The 22,948-nt window shown below is 37.5% G+C and overlaps 1 protein-coding gene across 1 annotated transcript in view; it reads right to left on the reverse strand.

The window, feature by feature from the left end:
- LOC122815256 (neuronal pentraxin-1-like) overlaps positions 1–22,948 on the reverse strand; it is a 101,243-nt gene that overhangs the window by 24,153 nt on the left and 54,142 nt on the right. The window contains exon 4 of the mRNA XM_044087607.1: positions 2,820–2,999. Within this exon, the coding sequence (XP_043943542.1) occupies positions 2,820–2,999 (180 nt within the window). The remainder of the gene's footprint in view (positions 1–2,819; positions 3,000–22,948) is intronic.

Below are 22,948 nucleotides of genomic sequence, written 5' to 3' on the forward strand. Positions count from 1 at the left end.
CTATCAGTCTAATAAGTCTTATAGGCAAAGCCATGGAATGTATCATTACTGAAGTAATTAAATATGATATCAAAAATATTATCAAACTCGACCCCAGTAGTTTGTCTTTGTCAAGGGTAGATGTGCTGTCCACACAGTGTACCTTGACTTCACCCAGACATTCAATACCATCCCATATGCAAATATAATAAGCTGAAGAAGCTCCAAATTGACTCATATGTGGTTAGGTGGATAGCCAACTGGCTTAGTAGGGAGTGCATCCTCTGATGGCATGAAGATGCCCAGTGAATTTCCTCAAGGATCTTTCTGTGCTGGGACCTGTGCTACTTGGTATCTGCTTCTCAGATCTCATTATATCAAATGAGGATCTCTGGTTAACAAAGTTTGAGGATGACTGTAAGGTGGGACTTTTTGTCGAGTATGACTCTGACATATACTTGTCAATAGCTGCTCTACAAAAGAAATGGGCTCCAACTCAATGCTAAAAAGTGCAATATTGTAGTATTTGGTAAGCAACCTCCATTTCCACCTTATAGTATAGAGAATGTACCACTTCAAAGTGAAAAGGTAATGAGATAATTGTGGACTTGGGTGTTGCAATGATGGTTAGGAAGCCCTTTTACCTTGCACTGCTCATAGCAAAAAGTATTTTCTCTATATCAGAAGAAGTCCTCACCTCCCTTCCAATAGAACAAGATGGTTTAGGATTACCTGATTTGAAGGGATATTTTAGAACTACACAGTTAAATCTCATAGATATATATATAAAAACACAAACAGAAGTTATAAAACAAAGTGGATAGGGATGATGATGAAGCAGGGGTGCAGTTCAAGAAATAAAGAGGGGTGGAATTTTGGATGCAGATCCTTAAGGAGAATAATTACAACCATACAGAATGTTATATTCATAAAGTGGCATAAACTATTCTACGAACTAAGCCAACATAAGTATGGAGAAAGGAGATTCTGCTGATAGGGATGACGGCAAGGAGGGTTATAGGAAATAGTCAAAAGGGGAATGGAATTTACTCAAGAAAACTGACAAAGGAACCAAGGTATTAGGAGCACATAACCAGAGAGGGAAAGTTAATAGCATGATATGAGGCCAAGAAGATGTTTGGACTGCAGGCTACAGACTGCCTTCCATACCAGGGATTGATATCAAAGTATAGGTAAAGAAAAACGGATAGAGGAATCCTAAATAAAAGCCCTGCTCTGGTTAAGGTTTTAGTTGAATCTAGAACAGAACTTGCTGTTAAAAAAGCGATAATTAGTGAGGCATATAAAATATTGCATGATATAGCCACAGTGGTGCAGTGGTAGCATTGTCACCCCACAGCAAGAGGTTCTCCCATTCAATTCTCAGCTGGAGCGCCTTCTGTGTGGAGTCTGCATGTCCTCCCCGTGGTCAAGTGGTGTTTGAAAGACATGCGTGAATGGGCGTGCCTTCACTGAAGGTTGGGCATCGAGCTGGCACCTCGGCACTGTGAAAATCTACTGCCAATCATTAGCAGACCGGAGTTCCGCTGTGGCGACCCCTAACTGGCAAAAGCCAAAGGAACAACATAAAATATTGCATGATAACTATAAGAATCACTCAGAGGAGGAGGAGGATGAAAAAGATTGTGAAGAGTGAGACTGGAAAAGCAATTTACAATGATACAATGGAAGGACATCTGTATGGTTCCCAAGTATGCAATAATGCCTAGAAGGTTTGGGATCTTTGATTGGAAGTGTTTGTGTAGATATTTTTATACCCCAAGTAGACTTTAAAGAATTTTTCCTCAAGTAGATAGCAACTGTTGGAGGTGAGATGGGGAAGAAAGAAGTAACTGGAAACATGCATTTTGGGATTATAATGAGCTGGCAGATTTTAAAAATTCCCTGCAGAGTAGTCTGTCCGAAATTTTGGGTGACTAAATGGCTGTAAGCAAGGAAATGATTCTTTTGAGCTGGGACACAGGATCTGAATTGCCTAGATATATTAAGGCCTTGTTAATTTTAATTCTTTTGCCTGTGAAAAATAGAAAATGGAAATTAAAATCTAAACCAAATGTATACAAAATATTGAATATCATAAAAGAGATAAAAGGACTGAAAGAAGGATCTTTAAAAAAGGGAAGAAGCAAATTACATAGAAATAAATGGAAATTGTTGGAACGATCCATGTAGAATGATGTTTAGTAGAAGGAGGAACTGAACAAAAGAAAGAAAAGATATGTGATGTATAATGCATATGAAAGGAAAAACTGCTAATATGGTTTGTTTTATTTTCTGTTAATGTATGTTTACCTATGTCTTAAATGTTAATTTAATAAAGGTGATTAACAAAAAGAAAAAGAAGTCCTCACCTCCTTGTACTCTGCACTAATTAGGCCTGCCACTGAGAAGAACTATTAACACTATGGCCAGAGATCTAATTCTACTCCATCAAAAAAAAATAAGACAAGATGGTGGGATACATTTGTCATGCTGTGCTTATCCTTTCTCTGGGAGAATTTCTTTCTCAAGTTAAGCAGTGTGTCACACTGTCTGCCTTTAAAAAGGAGCTGTAAAACTGGATAAGTGTTTATAAAGTCACCCTAGTATGACTGGCCTAGCCTTCTTTGAAATGGGAGGCAAGGCCTAAGTGAGGGTACTAGCAAGGAGGCAATGGCCTCAAGGCTTAGTTGCCTTGTTACTCCAATAATCCAATCATCCTATATGATTTGTTGTACTTTAAGGAAACATGATTGTCAATAAAATTGCCATGAGCAGGAGATGATACCATAAGATGATACTATTTTGTAATTTATAGTGTAATATGAAGGATTTCATACCTGTTCTTGGCCAAGGATGAACATTCCTCCAGGTTTGACAGGATGCCAGGCAGCAAGGTTTTCTGCTGAGCCTCGCTTAAGTCCATCTTGGTAAGCCTCCCAGGTACCATCTCGTGTTGACCATGTGACACAAATATGATGCCATTTGGCATCATTTATAGACAGTGGAAGTGTGGCAGCCTATGTGTATGAAAACAAACATATTTATTAATATCTTCATAGAGGAAATGCTGAAATATTCTTTGACAAGAACAAAGGAGGTGCATTTATGAAATAAAGTGCCATGTAATCATATGATATTATTACTGAGTACAGTCTCACATCAAGCAATACAGTCTCTGAATACAAATCCCTAAGGTGTCTGAAAAACAGTATTATGTATAAAAGAAATACAACAATAAACATTGGCAGCTGTTGACAGTAGTTATGAGGTACCTAGATAATAACACCATGACAGGGACAGTTACTGTATATAACTTTATATGCTTTTCTAATTTCTGGTAACTTGCACTATGTTGTTGTTACTATTATGTTTACATACATGTCTTTCTAATACTGCATCAGGTTGTAGCTAAAAATGGCCGTTGAATCTATTACCTTACATAAAATTAAAATAATGCAGTTGAATAACATCACTGTGCACAGATCTAAGCCTATAGACAGGTGCATGTACTGAATGTAGGGTCAAAAGTCACCTGTGTGGCATAATTTTGTCCAAAACAAAGGTGCAGAAACAGTTGTAAGTACATTAAAAGTAAATCAGAATCATGAAAGCTTAATACAGGACTCATAAATGTGAGAGACTCTAACTGCACAAATGAATATGTGCTCTATCCTGTCACATTTCATCACTCATTTCCTAATAATGTCTGTAGGAAGAAGGCCAAGTCTGGTTGCCAACAGAGGTGAGTTTGGATTAATGGATGTGTGTTGTGCTGAGCTATATAGACCACAAACCAATCAGGAATAAATTAGTCTGCAGTGAGAGACTGGAGAGGGCATGCCAGAGACAAGTGTGTCTGTGTGTGTGTGACACACTCTGTTGGGGATGTTACAGCACCGATGTGGGAAAGCTAAGGTTGCATGTTGGTGGTGGAGGGGGGGCTATGTTTGTGTGGATTCTTTGTGCATTTTTGATTAACTTATTTTATGTCAAATATATCTGTGCATGCAGGTGTTTTATTTCTGTACTTGTTAATTGCATGGTAGAGTGCACAGCTAGGTTTATGACAGATTTTCAGAATAGGGTTGTTTATTGCTAATTCTAAGTAATATTATTTTATTGTGAATATTTTCACTAAACTAAACATAAACAATAACTCATAGGTAATACGAAGGTACTAATAAATGAAAGCATAACAATTCAGACAGTTTAGAACCATGAGGCTAAGGAAATTTCCTGGTATGGAAGATAAACTGAAAGTGTTAAGATTCTTTGGACAAAACAAATAGAAACTACTGTAGATAAAATCAGTCCTTAAATTTGAGAATCACTGCTGCAAAGCAAAAATAGATCTGAAAGTAAGGTTGTATTTGCTAATTCTAGATTTCAAGACAGAACCATGAAATTACTGGAAACACAAAAAATATATTTATGTAACATTATGTGTTAATTTATTGACATTTATTAACTGGGAATGTCCAGATGGATTGTCCCATTTATAGTGGAGTTCTAAGTGGAAAAATCTTCAGAAACACAATGTGGAAATAATGATGCATTAACAATAGTTAATTATTTTGTAACAAAAGATGCATAAATTAAAAGCTGACCATAAATAAATAAGTAAAAAACAAATAAATAAATAACATTAAAATAAGGAGCTGATGTGTATTAGATGAATATAATGGAGAAGCAGAAAACTTTAATATTGGATAGTAAGTTTGTAAAGAATGTGGCTCAACACAATTGCAGAGTGATAATAAAATATGAAACAGGTCTTAAGCAGTTGGAGGAATACCACAGAAGTGACAATGCGATAATGGAAAACTTGGAATTGTCAAGCCTAGTCTGGATTTAGTTACAGTGATTAGCTATTCTGCCGAGGCTCTAGGCTCACAGTGGAAGTGTCTCCACTCTTATGTGATCTATGTTCCCTGTTGTACTGATGTAACTATTTTAATGCATCATTTCCACATTGTGTTTCCGAAGGATTTTTCTTCTTAGGACTCCACTGTAAATGGGACCATCTATCTGGACATTCCCGATTAACAAATGAAAATTATCTTGCTGTTTTCTGCATCTCTTAGAGAATAATGCATGCTTTGCCAGTAGTGTGCATTCTAAATGCAAAGCATCTGCATAACTGAAAGTTAAAGAGATCCAAAATTCATTTACTGTGTATAGAACAGTACAGTCATTAAGTACAAAATGAAGAAGTATCTAAGCAACTTCATAACGTAACACGGTTTCCTTCTATATGTGCGCTGGGATGTTTATTATTATACTCTGTAAGTTAGGACACACACATGAATCACCTTCTTACCTAAGTATCAACAGAGGCCTTTTACTCTTGTGATGCAGGATTCGTCATCAGTCAGCATAACTTTTATGTCAGAAGGATAACTCATAAAAAAAAAATCTTGTTTACTGGAAGCTGACTGCATTTCCTTTAAAGCTCACTTGTTTCAGTGCTAGCTGTTTTTAAAACGTGAAATATGAGAGGAGTTTCAGGGAAATGCAAGAGGCATTTCCTCTGTCTACAGTGAAACCACTAGAGATGCAAAAAACACTGACCTCCAGGAAGTGTCATCATCTTTCTAACTGCTTCTTTGGGTGTGTGGGGTGCTTAAGGCCCTAGACCTGGAGGATCTGTTAATTAAATGTGTACAAAAGCCTCTTCTACTAGTTTCCTGGCATTAAGAAATGAATTGTGGGTGATAGTGGTACTCTGTTAAAGATACATGACAAAAACTATTTTTGAAGTGTGTCTCGTCTTAAGGTTCCATTAAATATGTGGAACAGATTATTTGCTTTAATAATGATAATTCTACCAGACTGCTTCATCAACATTGTCATCTTTGGCTTGTTCTGAAACTATTAATAAAACTAAGGCTAACATTGCATATCTCACCAAGCCGAAGATATCTTAGCAAATTAAAGGCTGTAGTTTGAAGACCCAGATGCTGCTTCACTTCAAAGTTTTTGTTGAACAATAGTGTAATTTCTTCCTCAGAAGCCTGGAAGCCAAATGTGGACAATATGAAGTTGTCCCTGACTTGATCAAATGGAGATGCTGGAAGCTGAAGATGAAAACCATGGTAGGAAATGGCTACTGAATTCAGAAACATGATGTATTTCTTCAACCCTGGCCTTGATTTTTTAATACTATTCTGCACTGGAACTAGTTGGTTGGACTTCTTTGGTTCGTCTCTTCCTTTTTTTTGTGAAAAAAATTCCTTCGACAGTGTTTTGTGAAATACAGTGATTTTTCAGTAAATGTGTTTATTTATTTATTATTGATATTCTGATGACATATTTAGGGTGGCGGAACAGTCATGTGATCATCAATCATGACTCTTGCAGTTCTTTGCTAGAACATGTAAGGGAATTAATGCTGTTATGCAATAATATACACAGGGTCAGTAATGAAATGATGGTTCATGTTGCTTATCGGTGACCTTTTTCTTTCTTTCACTCGCAGGCTAATACAGAGTTGCGAGAAAAGTTCTGAAGAAGTCCGGATGGATGAAAGCGCTTGACTGTGGATATTGTGTTACTGTGGAATATATATTTTTTACTTGTACATGCTGCTAATGCTGTGGAGTTTTTATCACATCGTGGAATAAATTGTGTTTCATCACTCGAGTGACTTCCTTGTTTTTCCAGCATACAGAGAGTGTTCTTGGTGTCAGTTGTTTCCCTATGTGCCGGTTTTTGGTCCATTATTTTATTAATAGTATTAGCAGTGCAATTAGACCCTAGAAAATTTCAAAGTATCTTTTGAAAGTCGGGGAATAAAATGACAGTATGATATTAGTGCCTTTACAGAAACAGGATTTGCAAGTACAATACAAAAATGGGAAATCATGAGCATCATTGATACACAGATTTGAATTAGTGCAAAAAGGATACATGGAGAACAGATTTGGAAGAGCTCTGGATTATGTCAATTAGTAATGCAAACTGAGAAAGAACAAGAGCCAAAAGTATGTGCTAGAGATGACCTGCAGCTTCGTTTGCTTAGTGATGTCATTATGACAGGATGGCCTGGTGGGATAAAGCTGCTACATCTCCTCATCAGACCTCATTGTCCATTTCATGACTAACTTTGTTTCTTCAAAAGACGATGCTTTAAGATGTTACAGTAATCAATCCTACTCAAGTACTTGAAAGTAAAAGCATACCTTGGTGTAACTAAATGCACCAAAATGGCATATGATGTCACACACTGGCCAAATATGACTGTATGGATAAAGTAGGTAATACAACATTTAAGAATGTGTCATTTTAAGAATCATAATCTAAAGGAAGAACTTACATTACATAATAATGCTTCATTTCCTTGGCTGAAAGTAAGAACTTATTTGTTGCAATACAGAAATCTATATTCCTTCTATGTGTGCACTGTTACTAAAAGATTCCTTGATGCAGTGTGTTTACCAGACACTGTCAGTAAATCAGCGATCCCTGTTCAAGACACTGCTTTTGTGATACATGGGATACTACAAGATGTATCTGACAATGGCCCTCAGCCGTCAATCAAGGGTTTGAGGATTTTGTCAAACAATGAAAATTCAGATATACCATATCAAACCCTAAATATCCCCAATGCGGCACACAGGTTGAAATAATTGTCCAAACTTTAAAAAATATTTAAAACAAAAGTGAATATACTGAAACAGCAGATTCCTATTTATTTCTCTAGTAAAGAAACACTCCACATAGCTATTTAGGAGATAATAACTTTAATCAAAATTGCCCAAGTCATTTTCTGTACTTGTACTGGCAAGTAAACAAATACAAATGACAATGGAATTGTTACAAGCAAGACAATAAACAGAAGTTTTTTTTTTTGTAAAAACATCAACAGATCTTTCTGTTTTAAATGAAGGAGAAAAAGCTAGATAAGGCAAGATGTCGCTGGACCAGTAAATTTGGAGTAAGGACAGTGGTTGTCTTCTCCCTTAACAGACAAGCAGCTCAGTCCTTTGTCAGACATACTGTGGTCAGGGTGAAATGTTTTCTAGGTAAATGTACCCTAACCCTTTATTTGGGTTGATATTTATTTAAATCCTCAAAGAATTAAGAAATTAATGTGGAACAATAGTCAATGCTCGCTGAGTGGAAGATGTTCTGACGTAGGCACTGGGCATAGCTGGTTCAGGCAGATGATGACATTTTAACTTTTTGGGGGATTAGAAGTACTTTAAAGGTTTGCGTAGAGGGCTAGATATTAAACGGTGGAGAACATAAGAAAATGAAGCTTTAGCAGCTTCCAAGGAGCAGTTTACTTAGCACATAGCTATTGTGTAAAGACAAGGACATTGGTACAACTATAGAGAGGCTGAGAGCTGTTTATTCTCAGGGTTTCACATGTTCCTTAGACATTAATGTACTTTTGTTTTTCAGGTGTTACAGAAGCATGGTGAACAGATGCAAGAGGAAAACCTCTCTCTGTCTAATAAAGTAATGTTACATGCAGATATTCTCAGTATACATGCTCCTCAACACTAACAACCTTTATATGATGGATATTTCATTAGTCACTTTTCATTCTGAAAGGGTTGGCAGGATGTGTCCAGCCAACCATCTTATCTTTTTTTTTCTCAAATTTTTTTTTTATTTTTTAAATACATTTGAATGAATTCCATAGTATTTATACACCACCCATCCTATCTTGTTAGAGGCAGAGCCTCTTGGTGTAGGGCACATTCAGCTAAGTACTTGTAGAGTGTGTCAGGCTGTTGCTGTTTCATAGGCCCATATTATCTTGTTAGAGGTAGAGCCTCTTGGTGTAGGGCACATTCAGCCAACTACTTGTAGAGTGTGTCAGGCTGTTGCTGTGTCATAGGCCCATATTATCTTGTTAAAGGTGGAGCCTCTTGGTGTAGGGCACATTCAGCCAAGTACTTGTAGAGTGTGTCAGGCTGTTGCTGTATCATAGGCCCATCTTATCTCGTTAGAGGTGGAGCCACTTGGTGTAGGACACATTCAGCCAAGTATTTCTAGAGTGTCAGGCTGTTGCTGTATCATAGGCCCATCTTATCTTGTTAGAGGCAGACCCTCTTGGTGTAGGGCACATTTAGCCAAGTACTTGAAGAGTGTGCCAAGTTGTTGCTGTATCATAGGTGGAGTAGGCAGGACAACATATTTAGAGCCAAGAGTTTACCTGAAGTATCTAATATTAGGAATGGTCCCTGTTCCTGAAATCATCCCTTACGCCCAATTTGATTTGTTGTTGGGCGTCTTTTGACATAGGTCAAAAATACATGACATTAATAAGGTGGCTACATTTGTTTACTTTACAGAGTAACATATACCAGCATAAGATGGCCACATCTCTGCTATTATTATTGTGAAATCTAAGAAACTAGCTATTTGGTTTAAAGTAAGTTTTATATTTAAATGAAATATCAGAGCATAATGTATGCCTGTAGGATTATGGCTAGACTGAAAATGAAGAGTGACTTAATTATTTTATTTTTATTTATTTTATTTTATTTATAGCTTAAAGTAAGCAAGATGGATGCAGGCTCTTTTTCAGCTATGCCATTAGTTACAAAAATAAATACACACTGCAGTATGTAGTTTGTATAACTTTCTGTGCAAGCCAGTGCATTAATGTTATTTCACTCGGTAGAAGATTAATGAATAGTTGTAATACCATGAAGCTGGGTTAACCTATTTACTGACTCTCTAGATCTTTTAAATACTGTTTCAGATGTTGTTTGCTAAAGATCATTAACAACATCATCCTCTTTTCCACAATTTTCTATATGGGGTTGGGGTGTCATGTTAACTGTTGCCACCTCTCTCAAATTATTGCCACTGTCCTACCTTCTTAAACCCTCATGTTTGACTGTCACAGGTTCTTGTCGAAATCTTGTCTCCCAAATCTTCACCTAATTGTCTTTTGCATTTCTGCACATTACTGAACCACTGTAATCTATTCAAGACCTTCTCTGTAGTTGGGACTATTTTAACTTCTGTTCTGATGTCCTTATTTCTTCATTTGCTCCACAGTGTAATTCCTACCATCTATTTAGATGCTTCATCCCCATCACCTCAATCTTCCTCACCTGCTTTGCCTTCCCTACCCAGGTTTCTGTTCCATAGACAAGCATTGTTTTGCACAACTTACTTTTCAGCTTCTTTTGGCATTCTTCTGTCACACAAGACCCCTGATACTCTTTGCCATTTGGCTACAGCCCCCCCGATATTAGCTTTCTTTATAAATATTTTTATTAAGTCATAGCTAAACAGTGACACAGGTGCACATACATTAATATGAAAAAAGACACCATAGTAAATTTTTTTCATGCAATATACACATTGCCTTTTTCACATTTAATATTCTCTCCCATATTACATAAATTGTGCAGTTCCGTCTTTCCCATAAAACTACTTCTGCTGCCTGAATGTTATTCTGTATGAATCCCACAGATTCTATTTATGTCTATATAATTTGCTCTTTCTTTTTTCTAAGGATCCCACCTCCAGTTCCTTTATCTCCTGTACAATAATCAGTATGTCAATCACAGTTGGTTTAGATTTTGATTTCCATTTTCTCGTAATTGCTTTTTTTAAATCAGTTGCATTAAACTTAATAAGGCCTTACTATGTCTTGGCAATTCAGAGCATACGACCCAGCTCAAAATAATCCTTTCCTTAGATAGGACAATTGTTCTACATAATTTCTGACAAAACACCCTGTAGGAAATATTTAAAATCTGCCAACCTGTTACATTTCAGAAGGTGTTCCCACTCACCTCTGCCTTTCCCATCATGCTTCCAGCATTTGCTATCTACCTGAGGAAGATTCTTGGGTGATTCCACCTTTGACCAACTCATTCAGACTTTACTTCTACTCAAACACCCCTCCCAGATACTCAGTGCTGTTAACTCATACTACTATTTTTACTTATATATACATTTTCGGCTCCTTGTGATTCCCTACATTTACTGCAAAGACAGCTCTTGAGTGAATTCAGCTTTATTCCATGCATGTCCACTTTGCATTCCAGTCCCTTATCATTTGCTCAAGGTCCGGTTCACAGTCTGCTTGTACTGCCACATCATCTGCCCACAGCAACTTTGTTGATTAGTCCCCTCTGACCTGTTTGCTAATGTAGTCCATCACCATTATGAATATGAGGGGGCTCAGAGCTGAACCCTGATGCACACCCACTACAGACTGCTTATCTCCCAACTTACTGTCTACTACTCTGTGTATTTATTTATCCAGCATCCTCTTCAGTACTTTCAGTGTAGTAGGAATCTGTCAGCTCTCTACTGCTCACAGTTGTGCATATCCCCTTAGTTCTCATAATTTGGTACTAGAATGCTTATTCTCCAGTCATCTGGGATATACCTTTCGCTCCATACCCCGTGAGCCATTTTTCCCCTAACTCACTCAACGTCTTGAATATCGTGATCATATCTGCTGTGATCTCATTTGATCCTGCTGTTTTACCTGACTTCAGTTTCCTTAGTGCTATTTTTACTACTTCCAGGGAGGGTTATTCATCCTTTTTCATCATAGGTTAGGCATGGTAAAGCTTCTATGGAGATTTCTTCATTCAGAACCTGTTGTTTGCTAAGGATGTTTCCTGTATATAAATTTTATAAGATAAATAGACACTGGAAAAAGTTACAGTGCATTTTCTACAGAAAAGCCAGTGGACAGAATGCTGGTGTATTGTAAATATAATTAATTGTACTGACTGGATAACAAGCTCCTCTGTCTCCCATGTTTCCCTTCAGTTCATTTCTTGCCTTTGCTGCTGTATACCATTAAAGGTAGTTTGAAAAATACTGTAGATATTGATTAATAAACATCAACTATGTTACTTTAATGATGAAGAAAAGCTGTGAATAAAATTATAGACGGGGACATTACACAGAAATTAATGAAAAGTACTGACACAGGCAAAGCTTGATTGGCAGTTACTATAGTGAGGTGATGAAGCTGTACGTATTATTGCTATAGTTAGGGGGATATAAGGTTAGCCATTGATTACCCATGGAAGAAAATATAAGCAGGGGAGTAATGCATAGGTAAATTTCATATGTTAGCTATTCAGAGAGTACAAGTAATCTCCATGGTATCCCCGAAGTCTCAAAACAACCCACTAAAGTGTAGTGAGTCCAAAAACAAAATAGTGTAAGAAACTTCTCTGTGTGGAAGATTTTCAGTCCATATATTTCTAGTTAATCACTGCATATTAATCAGATCAGACAATAGTAGTAGTAGAAGTAGCAAACTTAAACTCGTCTTAAGTCAAAACAAAACAAAACAAAACAAGAAATAATAATAGAAAGTATATAATTGTACAGCATTACTAAGTATTTGAAAGTAATCCAGGCAAGGCAGGCAGTCTGTTTCCAGTTGAAAATCCTTTATTAAGTACACAGACAAGCGAAACAAGTAAAACAAAAATAGAGTAATAATTTCCTCACAAGCTTTCTAAATATATATATATATATATATATATATATATACCTTTTGTCAGGCATGGGAGTGGTTTATTGTGTTGTAAAACAAAGTGTTATTGGTACACATGTTAAATTCACATCCCTTCCTCCATCAGTGTGACATTTGAGCTGGTCCTGCCCTACTTAGTAGCTGTCCTAATAATATATAACCCTTATGTATTTTAAATAAAATTTATAATGATGTGGTACCTCTTATTTAACCAGATTATTAAGTAGATTATTAAGTCTGTGATTTTATCCAAGACAGTATACTACATGTCTGGAAATATATCAAGCTTAGTTAATTTGGCAATCAAAAAATATATATAAATATAAACATATACATTTTGCATGTAAAAATCAATTTCTGTTTTCATAACCTATTGTTAACAAAGATCGCTTTCGTCTTCTAGACTTCTTCAGGTCTGTGTACAAGAACCCTAAAAACAATCTATAAAAATATATATAATTGTATAATTAGTTAGTATTATTACACATCATCTTGAATAAAGTGGAAAAAAGAACTAGAAAAAAATAAAATATATAAAAATAAGAACCGTTTTTGAGAAACCTAAACAACTTAGAGAATAATTTTCTAGGTAGAGGCTATGACAGGCAGATGTTAAAAAACATCCTGGAACCCATTATAGAACTGAAAAGGACTGAATCACCTTCACTCAACCTCCCCAGTAGAAAAATGTTAAGTAATTCCACAGAGAATAACAAATGCAAAAATAGCTGCATCCTGACATACACTTTGGATTATCGCAGTATCAAAAATGTTATTGAAGAAAACTGGGACATTGTCACAGGAAACCATTTTCTGATTAACATCTTAGGGGAAGCCCCATCATTTGTTTATAGGAAGGCCAGGAACATTAGAAGTTTTGTTGAATTTAAACCTAGACCATATGAGAAAAGCACTAAAAGATGCTAAACTAATTGTACATTTTGTATATTTATACAGCAAGGTGATAGTTTTTATTGCCCTTATTTAAAGAAAATCATTAAAACCAGTGCAGGGGGTGACTGTAACACTACAAAAGTAATTTACAGGGCACAATGCAATGAATGTGATGCATTCTATGTGGGCAAGACTGTAAATAAACTCAAGCGTAGGATTTCATGTCATCTGTCAGAAATCCGCTCTGGATGTAAAAATAATGCACTAGCCAAACACCTTTCTCTTCATAAAAGACACACAGGTTTTAAGTTCCAGATCCTGGATCGCATAGACATGGGTGATCTTGAAAGAGACAACTCGATTATTCTGGAGAAATATGAACTCATGTGGCAATTAAAGCTGAACTCTTTTAGGAAGCCTGGACTAAACTACTACTGTTCAATTAAAAGTGCACTGGAACTTAAAAAAATTGTCACATTGTTTACATGACTAATTGTATTTTATTTTATTTTACTCTACCAGTTGGATTTAAATACCCTTTTCAATCAGTTGTAATTTAAGTGTATACTTTGTTTCCATCATCATACATACATTTTTTCTTATTTTTATTTTTTTCTGGTTCTTTTTTCCACTTTATTCAAAATGATGTGTAATAACAATAATAACTAATTATACAATTATATATATTTTTATAGATTGTTTTTAGGGTTCTTGTACACAGACCTGAAGAAGTCTAGAAGGACGAAAGCGATCTTTGTTAACAATAGGTTATGAAAATATAAATTGATTTTTACATGCAAAATGTTTATGTATATATTTATATATATTTTTTGATTGCAAAATGAACTAAGGTTGATATATTTCCAGCCATGTAGTATATTGTCTTGGATAAAATCACAGACTTAATAATCTACTTAATAATCTGGTTAAATAAGAGGTACCACATCATTATACATTTTATTTAAAGTACATTAGGGTTATGTATTATTATGACAGCTACTAAGTAGGGCAGGACCAGCTCGAATATCACACTGATGGGGGAAGTGATGTGAATTTAATATGTGTACCAATAACACTTTGTTTTACAGCACAATAAACCACTCCCATGGCTGATAAAAAGTATATATATATTTAGAAAGCTTGTGAGGAAATTATTACTCTATTTTTGTTTTACTTGGATCGCTTGTTGGTGTACTTAATAAAGGATTTTCAACTGGAAACAGACTGCCTGCCTTTCTTGGATTATTTTCAAATACTTAGTAATGCTGTACAATTATATATTTTCTATTATTATTTTTTGTTTTGTTTTGACTTAAGACGAGTTTAAGTTCGCTACTTCTACTGCTACTGTCTGATCTGATTAATATGCAGTGATTAACTAGAAATATATGGAATGAAAATCTTCCACACAGAGAAGTTTCTTACACTGTTCTATTCACAGAATACATACTACTAGAATGAAATGCAACTTAAAGACAGACTATACAAGACTAAAACTGTCATTAGGTTGACTAAGTAACTCCGCACTCAATACAAATGTTTTATGTACAGTCAAAAGTCTTTCATGTCTTATCAAATTGCTGTATGGTACTTCTGATGCCAGGTAGTAAGTTATTCCACAGTGTAGGAGTTTTACATTTTGTACGATTGTTTTATTTGCTTGGAACTGATTTTAAGGATAATGGACTGAATTATGTGCAGTTTACTGGAGGACATCTGAGCCTGCCACATATAATCAATGACTGCAGGTGTTTCTTTTATTTCCCCAGACAACTTCTCTCCCCCTACAGAGGGGGTCATATCGTTGTGGTGGTGGTGGTTCACCAGAACTTGCCACCCAACTGTTTTTATCTGCTATTAGATTAGATTAGATTAGATTAGATTAGGGCTGCTGTAGATGACAGTTCAGCTTGCTTGTACATTCCTTGACAACACTACACTAGACAGAGTTATTATGATTGTCCATGCACTGTACCATTGCAATTCATCAGTAGTGCTCACTGTAAACACTCCAACGTTAAATACCTTAATTTATCAGCAAGCGTTCCTTCTGTTACATGGAGAATTACCATGTATGGCTTTTAAAACCAAAGTGAACAAGTAACACTTTCACATCTAGATTTCCTTGCTGCTGTTTTATTATATTCATGCATTCTTTGTTATTTCTCTTCTCCTCTCCTGTTACTGCAGTCAACTATCAATGTTGTTCATGTTTCCCCCCTGTTTTCGAACTCCCAGGCTTTTTCTCTATTACATACACCAGCCTTACTTCCTTTGTAAAGTATTTTATACTTAACTGTTATCTTGCCTGCCATCTTCTGGTAACCATCTTTACTATTATTAGACATAAATGTACTTGACCCTTCTATACGATTTCGAGCTGTAAGGTTCATTAATACAGGAATGTGTACCAACATTATGTCTGGAAAGTTATTTTACTCCATTTCAGAAATCTACAGTAGTACTTAATGCTATCTTTCTTGCAGTTTCCCAGATTAGCATAGTCCCTAAACATATTCAAGTGACAAACTCTTTCAATGTTGATTGCAAAATTCTACCACACAATGTCATTTATGTTTGCCTCCGGAAAAGGGAGATGTAAGATGTGTGTCCTCTTTTTTAAATTATTGGTGCCACTAGTATGTTAGTCATGTAGTGTGGTTTTCTGTGTACTAGACAGTTTCTCCCAATAGGTACATCATATTCAGGAGTAAATCAGACCTAAAAATAGGTAAGTTCCTCCAAAATAGGGACACCTGAAAGGTCAGGTCCTGACCCTTGGTCACTTTAAGGCATTTTGGGTTGGAAAGTATATTTCATATTTACCACATGGTCTGTCCTCAAAAATGCTAATGTGTGCTGGACCTTAATGGAAATATCGCAGAGTATTTTGATATGTTAATATTTAATTAAAAAAAGTTTAGAACACAAAAGTAAATTCCAGCCCCCAATGGAGTTGTGTAATCATGAACAAGGTTTTAGTCCCAATATCATCTAAGTTTGAACAGTGGATGGCCACACCATGAAGAACGTACAAAACACTATTATTGTACGTCACATAATGATTTTAGAAAGTAAAGTGCAAATAATGAGGAACATGTTTTATACGTATTTTTTCCTGCATGCCTGCTGACCATCAGCCCCTTACACTAGGTCTTGACCCTTTCATTCCCCAAATAGTAGGCATGTTGGCATGAATGAGATGCATCATCTAGGACAGTTGTACCTCTGTCAATCCACCGTATTCCTTGGGCAAGACATGTCCTTCTACCTGTGTCTTGAGAGTCTAGCTATCAGGGCAGTCTACATTTATGGATGACCCTAACTATCCCCAAGACAGAGAACTACTTAACATCTCTGCCTCCTAGAGTTGCACGTGTGCCTGGGTTATGATGGGGCCTTCAATACCTTATCCATCATGTGCGTACTTCTGTGTACATGTTGCAGAGGTTGGTAGAGTCAAGCACATAGCCCGGTCAAAACTGGATGCACACCCCCCTTGTGAATACTACACTAACCACCCAGTAAATACTATATACACACCTCTGTAAATAGTGTATGCACACCCCCAATAAATACTACATTCACCCCCAGTCAATATTATATGTACACACACGAAGTCAGTACTGCATGCATACCCCAATCAATACTGCATGAACACCAAGTCAATACTGCATGAACACCAAATCAATACCGCATGGACAACCCCCAAATCAATATTTCATACAGACCCATCAGCCAATATTTCATGTATGCAGCACCAGTCAGCACTGCATGGACACCTCACAATCAGTACTGCATGCATACACCCCACTCAGTATTACACTTCCCCAATCAATAATGCAGGAGCACACTTCACGATCAATACTTCATGAATCTATCACCAGTCAGTACTACATGCACGCATTTCCAGTTGGTACATTTTGAATCCCTCCAATAAATACTGCATGTACACTCCCCCTACTCAATACTGCATGCACATACCCCCAATCAGTACTGCATGCACAACCCCTAGTCAGTATTGTATGTACACATCACCAGTCAGCACTGTATATGCACCCTAATCAGTACTGCCTGCACACATCCCTAGTCAGTACTGCATGCACATCCCCCCCATTCAGTATTGCACTGTCACTTATAAACAATACTGCATGCATGCCCAGTCAATACTGCATGTACATACCCGCAGTTATTACTGTAGGCACTCTCACACAATCAATACTGCATGCACATTCCCCAATCAATACTGCATGAACTCACCCCAGTCAATCCTGCATGCATACTTCCCCAATCAATACTGCATGTACACCCCCAATCTCTACTGCACTCATACATTTCCAGTCTACACTGAATGGGCATGCCTGTAGTCTGTACTACATGTATACATTTACTCAATCAATACTGCATGTACACACTCATAGTCAATATTGTATGCATATGGCCTCAATTACTACTGCATGCACATACAAGCAATTGATACTGCATGCACACTACCCAATTAAAACTGCATGTACACATCACCAATCAGTACTGCATGCACACCCCAATCAATACTACATGCACAGCCCCAGTCAGTACTGCATGCACTTAACCAAGCAATACTGTATGCACACCCCCAATCAATACTACATGCTCACCCCAATCAGTACTACATGCATCCCTCAATCAATATTGCATACAACCCTCCAGTTAGTACTGCATGCAGATATCCCTAGTCAGAGCTGCTTGCACGCCCACAGTCAATGCTGCATGCACACACCAGGTCAATACCGCATGTACACTCCCTCAGTAAATAATATATGTGCACTCCCCAATGAATACCGCATGTGCACACCACAGTTAATATTGCATGCACATGCATGCAATTAATAGTACATTCCCCAATCAATACTGCGTACACAAATCTACAGTCAATGCTGCATACATACATGCTCAGTCAATACTGCATGTACATACCCACAGTCAAAATTGCATGCACTGACCCCATCAGTACCACATGCACACAACCTCAGTCAGTAATGTATGCACATTTCCCAATCAGTATCGTAAATGAGGCCACATCACATGCTTTGCTCACAGTTAGGGTTGGTTCATTCCCATCTATGTTTGATTTCTACTTAGATAAAATAAAATCCTCTTCCTGACTGTTATAGTAACATACCTGTAGATCAATGTGTGTGCATGTATCTTTAAGAAGCTGTCCAAGGGCTTGCATAAGTGTATAAATACTGAGCATGTGCGAGCCTGACTGCCATTTTCTAGTAAGCTGTTGAGATGTAAGCATGCATGTATATATAAGGTCTGTCTGTTAACCAGTTTGTTTATATTTTATGATACTGCTATCCATCCCAATGTGTTTCTATGTATTAAAGCATCTAAACGAAATAACTCGCCTGCTTGTCATCTATGTTAGAGAGAGATGAGTGACATGGGGTCAGAAGTGGTATGTCTAAAGGGACATGGTGTCAGACATGGCATGCCTAAAGGAACATGATGTTAGAAGAATGGCCAGAATTATTTTTTGCCAGAAAGAGTTCCAGTTTCATTTGAGTTTGAGGAGCACCCGGTTGGCATTGGAGGACTATACAGCAGTGAATCATCCCTACTGCACACATAATTCACAAAACAGGTCAGAAATTAATTTCAGATATTAAAACTGCTCAAAACTATTTCTTATTCGCAAAATGTGAAACGAGGCATACAGAACACTCTAAATTATATTTGCATAAACTGTGCCCAATATTGACAAAAATATTTGAATTACTATGAAAAATATCTGAAAGTCCAAATTGCATAAAATGAGTAAAATAAGAGGAAATGACCACATTTTCACTAAGCATGTATTTTTTGTATTAATTAAAGATATCTCAGTTATCAGAAGTGTATGCATGTTTGTGCAGTATTACAATAAAGTCACTTCACAAGATACAGCCATTTCATTTAGTTTATTGTGCATTTGAATGTTATTACGAGCTCAGACAGAACAATCTGTTCATACATAATCACAAGGGCCATATTTTCAGTGTGTTTGTGCATACTTTGTGGGCATGGCAGATGGATTTTGAAAACCCAGTGCACGTCTGTTTGACAGTAATATTGCTGAGAACTGGAGAGTGTTTAAGCAGGAGTATGACATTTTCATACAGGCTGCATTTTCTGATAAAGATGACCATACAAAGGCATTTATTCTTCTTAATTTAGATGGGTTATATGCCATTGAAAGGGAGTGCTCATTTGTGTATGCATCTGCAGATTCACTTCTGATGCTCCAGATACTGAAATATCGAATTTCAGTATCTCGAGACCAGAAGAACGAAACTCCACAACAACGAAAACCCAAACTACTGATACGCAAAACACCAAACTCTCACCCTGACATAAAACTACACCAAACAAAAAAACAAACAACAAAACACACTACTCTACATTTAAAAACAGCAACACATCTACCTCTTTTGAGCCCTAAACTTCCATTACATGCACACCACACATGTAAAACAATCACCACACTCAACACCTATACACACACACCCTCACCCACCTACACTAAACTGCACCTACAACATCCAAACATATAACAAAAACACATCCCTACCCTAAATCCTTAACTACTACACACTTACCTACATCTCTGAGCATAACCGCACACTGACCACCATCTTCAACACTCACACACCACTACATCTTAAAGACACAGCACACTACACACACACACTGGGAGTCTGGGAAATACTTACTACACATTCGACATTCTCAGATTCAATAAAGTGCAGTTTCGACAAACTGCACTTTCATTCTCCTGGTCTCAAGATACTGAAATTCAATATTTCAGTATTCTGAGCATCAGATGTGAACCCGCACCTGCTATCCATACAGGAGAGGTGGAAAAACTGTCATATTATTGTACTGGATGATAAAATCCTCCAAAGCAAATTACGAAAATAAAATTGCCAAAGATTCCAAAGACAACCACAAGGCATTCTATAGTTATGTCAAGAATCTAAATGGGAATGCTCAGATCTGCTCTGAGCTACAACAGAATGGCATTAAATATACTGATCCCAAGGATATTGCCAGTATCCTGGCAGATCGATTTAGTGCCAACTTCACCCCCCTCTCACCCCCTAAAAGGCCCATCTCAATACCAAAAGATTGTCAAATTCCAGTAATTATGGCCACACAGGTAGAAACCACACTCTCCAAAGCTAAGAATATGGCATCCATGGGACCAGATAACACCCCGGGCTGTGTACTGCATGAACTATAAAATGAACTGGCACCTCACCTAAGTGTCATGTATAATCATAGCCTCACCTCAGGCTTTGTGCCACTGAATGGCACACAGCTACAGTTATCCCAGTCCACAAGGGGGGATCCACCTTGGATCCCGGGAACTACCGTCCCATCAGTCTGATGAACCTGATCTGCAAGGGCATGGAATGCATTATCATGGACTTATAAACAAAGACATTGGCAACCTTCAAACACTGGACCCCACCCAATTTGGGTTCGTGAAGGGCCAATCTTGTCTCCTGAACCTTAATGACTTTTTAGAATCAGTCTCCAGAGCTGTGGATGAGGGTAAGGTGGTCCACACAGCCTATCTGGACCTCTCCAAGGCCTTTGACACCATCCCCCATGCTGGAATCATAGATAAACTTACTAAGCTGGGCATAAATCCCTACATCACAAGATGGATTGTCAACTGGCTTACTGACAGAACCCAGACTGTAAAAGTAGCCGACTCCAAATCCAGCTCCAGACAAGTGACAAGTGGAGTACCTCAGGGTTCAGTCCTGGGACTGCTCTTGTTTGGCGTCTACTTCTCTGAAGTACAGGCCAACACTAAGGGACTCTGGCTAACAAAGTTCACAGATGACTGCAAACTGGGAGCCATTATTGAATCCCCAAATGATGTGGATATTTTACAAAAGGGCCTTACAGAAACAGATGCTTGGTGCCAGAGCCATGGGCTCAATCTTAATGCCAAGAAATGCATAGTTATCCCCTTTGGGAAAAAAACATGTACCCATGGATTACCACATAGGTGGCAGTACACTAAATACCGAAAGTGTGACGAGAGACTTAGGGACACCTGGACAGTGTCTTGCCTTCGATAACCACATCACCACAACAGTCAGGAAATCCTTCTATGTGGCACACCTCATCACTAAGGGCTTTTCATCCAGAAAAAAGGAGGTCATTGCTCCACTGTACTCATCCCTCATTAGACCCATTATAGAGTACAATGCCCCATTTGGTATGTACCTCACAAGACATCTGCAACAGCTGGAAAGGCCGCAGAAATACCTCACTAAAAAAATCACAGGCCTAAAGCAGATGCCCTATGCTGACCATCTAAAAAAACTCTAGCTATACTCTGTGGCATATCATCTACTCAGAGGCGATCTCTGCTTAACATACAAGGCCATGTCAAACCCTGAGCTATTGGACATGCTCCATTTAAAGAAATTCCAATCCCTCAGAGCCACACACTCCAGGGATCTAAACCTTGTCATCACAATGAACAAAACATGCTGGAGGGATAGGTTCCTGACCCAGAGACTCCCCATGCTCTAGAATAGACTGCCCATACATGTCAAGCAGAGCAACTCCTTGGCCCTCTTCAAAAGGAACCTTGAAATTGGATGGGAGATAGGAAATTCACCCCGGGGGTCATGTCAGTCACCCTGCTGGACAGGGGTCCAGGGAAGTAAATATTGTGGGAATAAATATCCGGGAAATTGTTTGGCTAGGCTTGTATAGGCCCTAGGGCTGATAGCCTAGTACCAACCTATAAACCTATGAAATTCCAAAGTTCACACAGTCTCAGAGAAGTATATGAGTGAGTCAGCATAAGGATGAGGGTGTGTATGCTTACCCAGTTTCATTGCCAACTGTTGAAATTATGGTGGAAGTCATGAATCTAAAAGGGAAAATGTTTAGCTTTTGGTCAGCTTTTGGTCAGCAATGCCACAAATGCAATAAGTGGAATCATTTCAAATGGTTTTGTAAATCAAAAGGCCCACATTATTTTATTAAAAGAGAACATTTTAAGAAATGAGTTGATCAATTAGAAAGCTGCAACCCTACTCCTTATGTTGATAGTGTGTCAGTGCTTCATGAAGCAGTTAATGCAGTAGATTTAAGGGGAAAGAATGAAGTATTTTGTACTGTTCGGATAAATGGCAAACCCATAGAACTCAGAGTTTATACAGGTTCCAAGTGCAATGTTATGTCAGCTGCAACATTTGCTAGAGTGTGTCGTAGTGAAAGGCTTGATTTGGCAAGGAGTGTGAAGCTTGTTGCTTATGGTGGTGAAGAAATTCAGACTGAAGGCTCAGTAGTGCTTTCATGTTACTCTGCTAGGTGATGTTACGAAGTTATTTTATGTGGTCAAGAGGCACATCCAGTCATTATTAGGGCTCAGAGACGGTTTGAATATGGGACTGCTTTCATTTAATAAGGCAGTCCATCGTGTTAGCTTAAAGGAAAACTCCACCTTAGAACTCAAAAAACATATTTTTTTCATTGTATCTTTGTTTTTGCGCTATTTAATGCCTCAAAATCACTCCAAGTGCTTCTTTTACA

This window comes from Protopterus annectens, chromosome 1.part1, assembly GCF_019279795.1.
Source record: "Protopterus annectens isolate FY-2018-M chromosome 1.part1, PAN1.0, whole genome shotgun sequence".
Taxonomy (NCBI): domain Eukaryota; kingdom Metazoa; phylum Chordata; order Ceratodontiformes; family Protopteridae; genus Protopterus; species Protopterus annectens.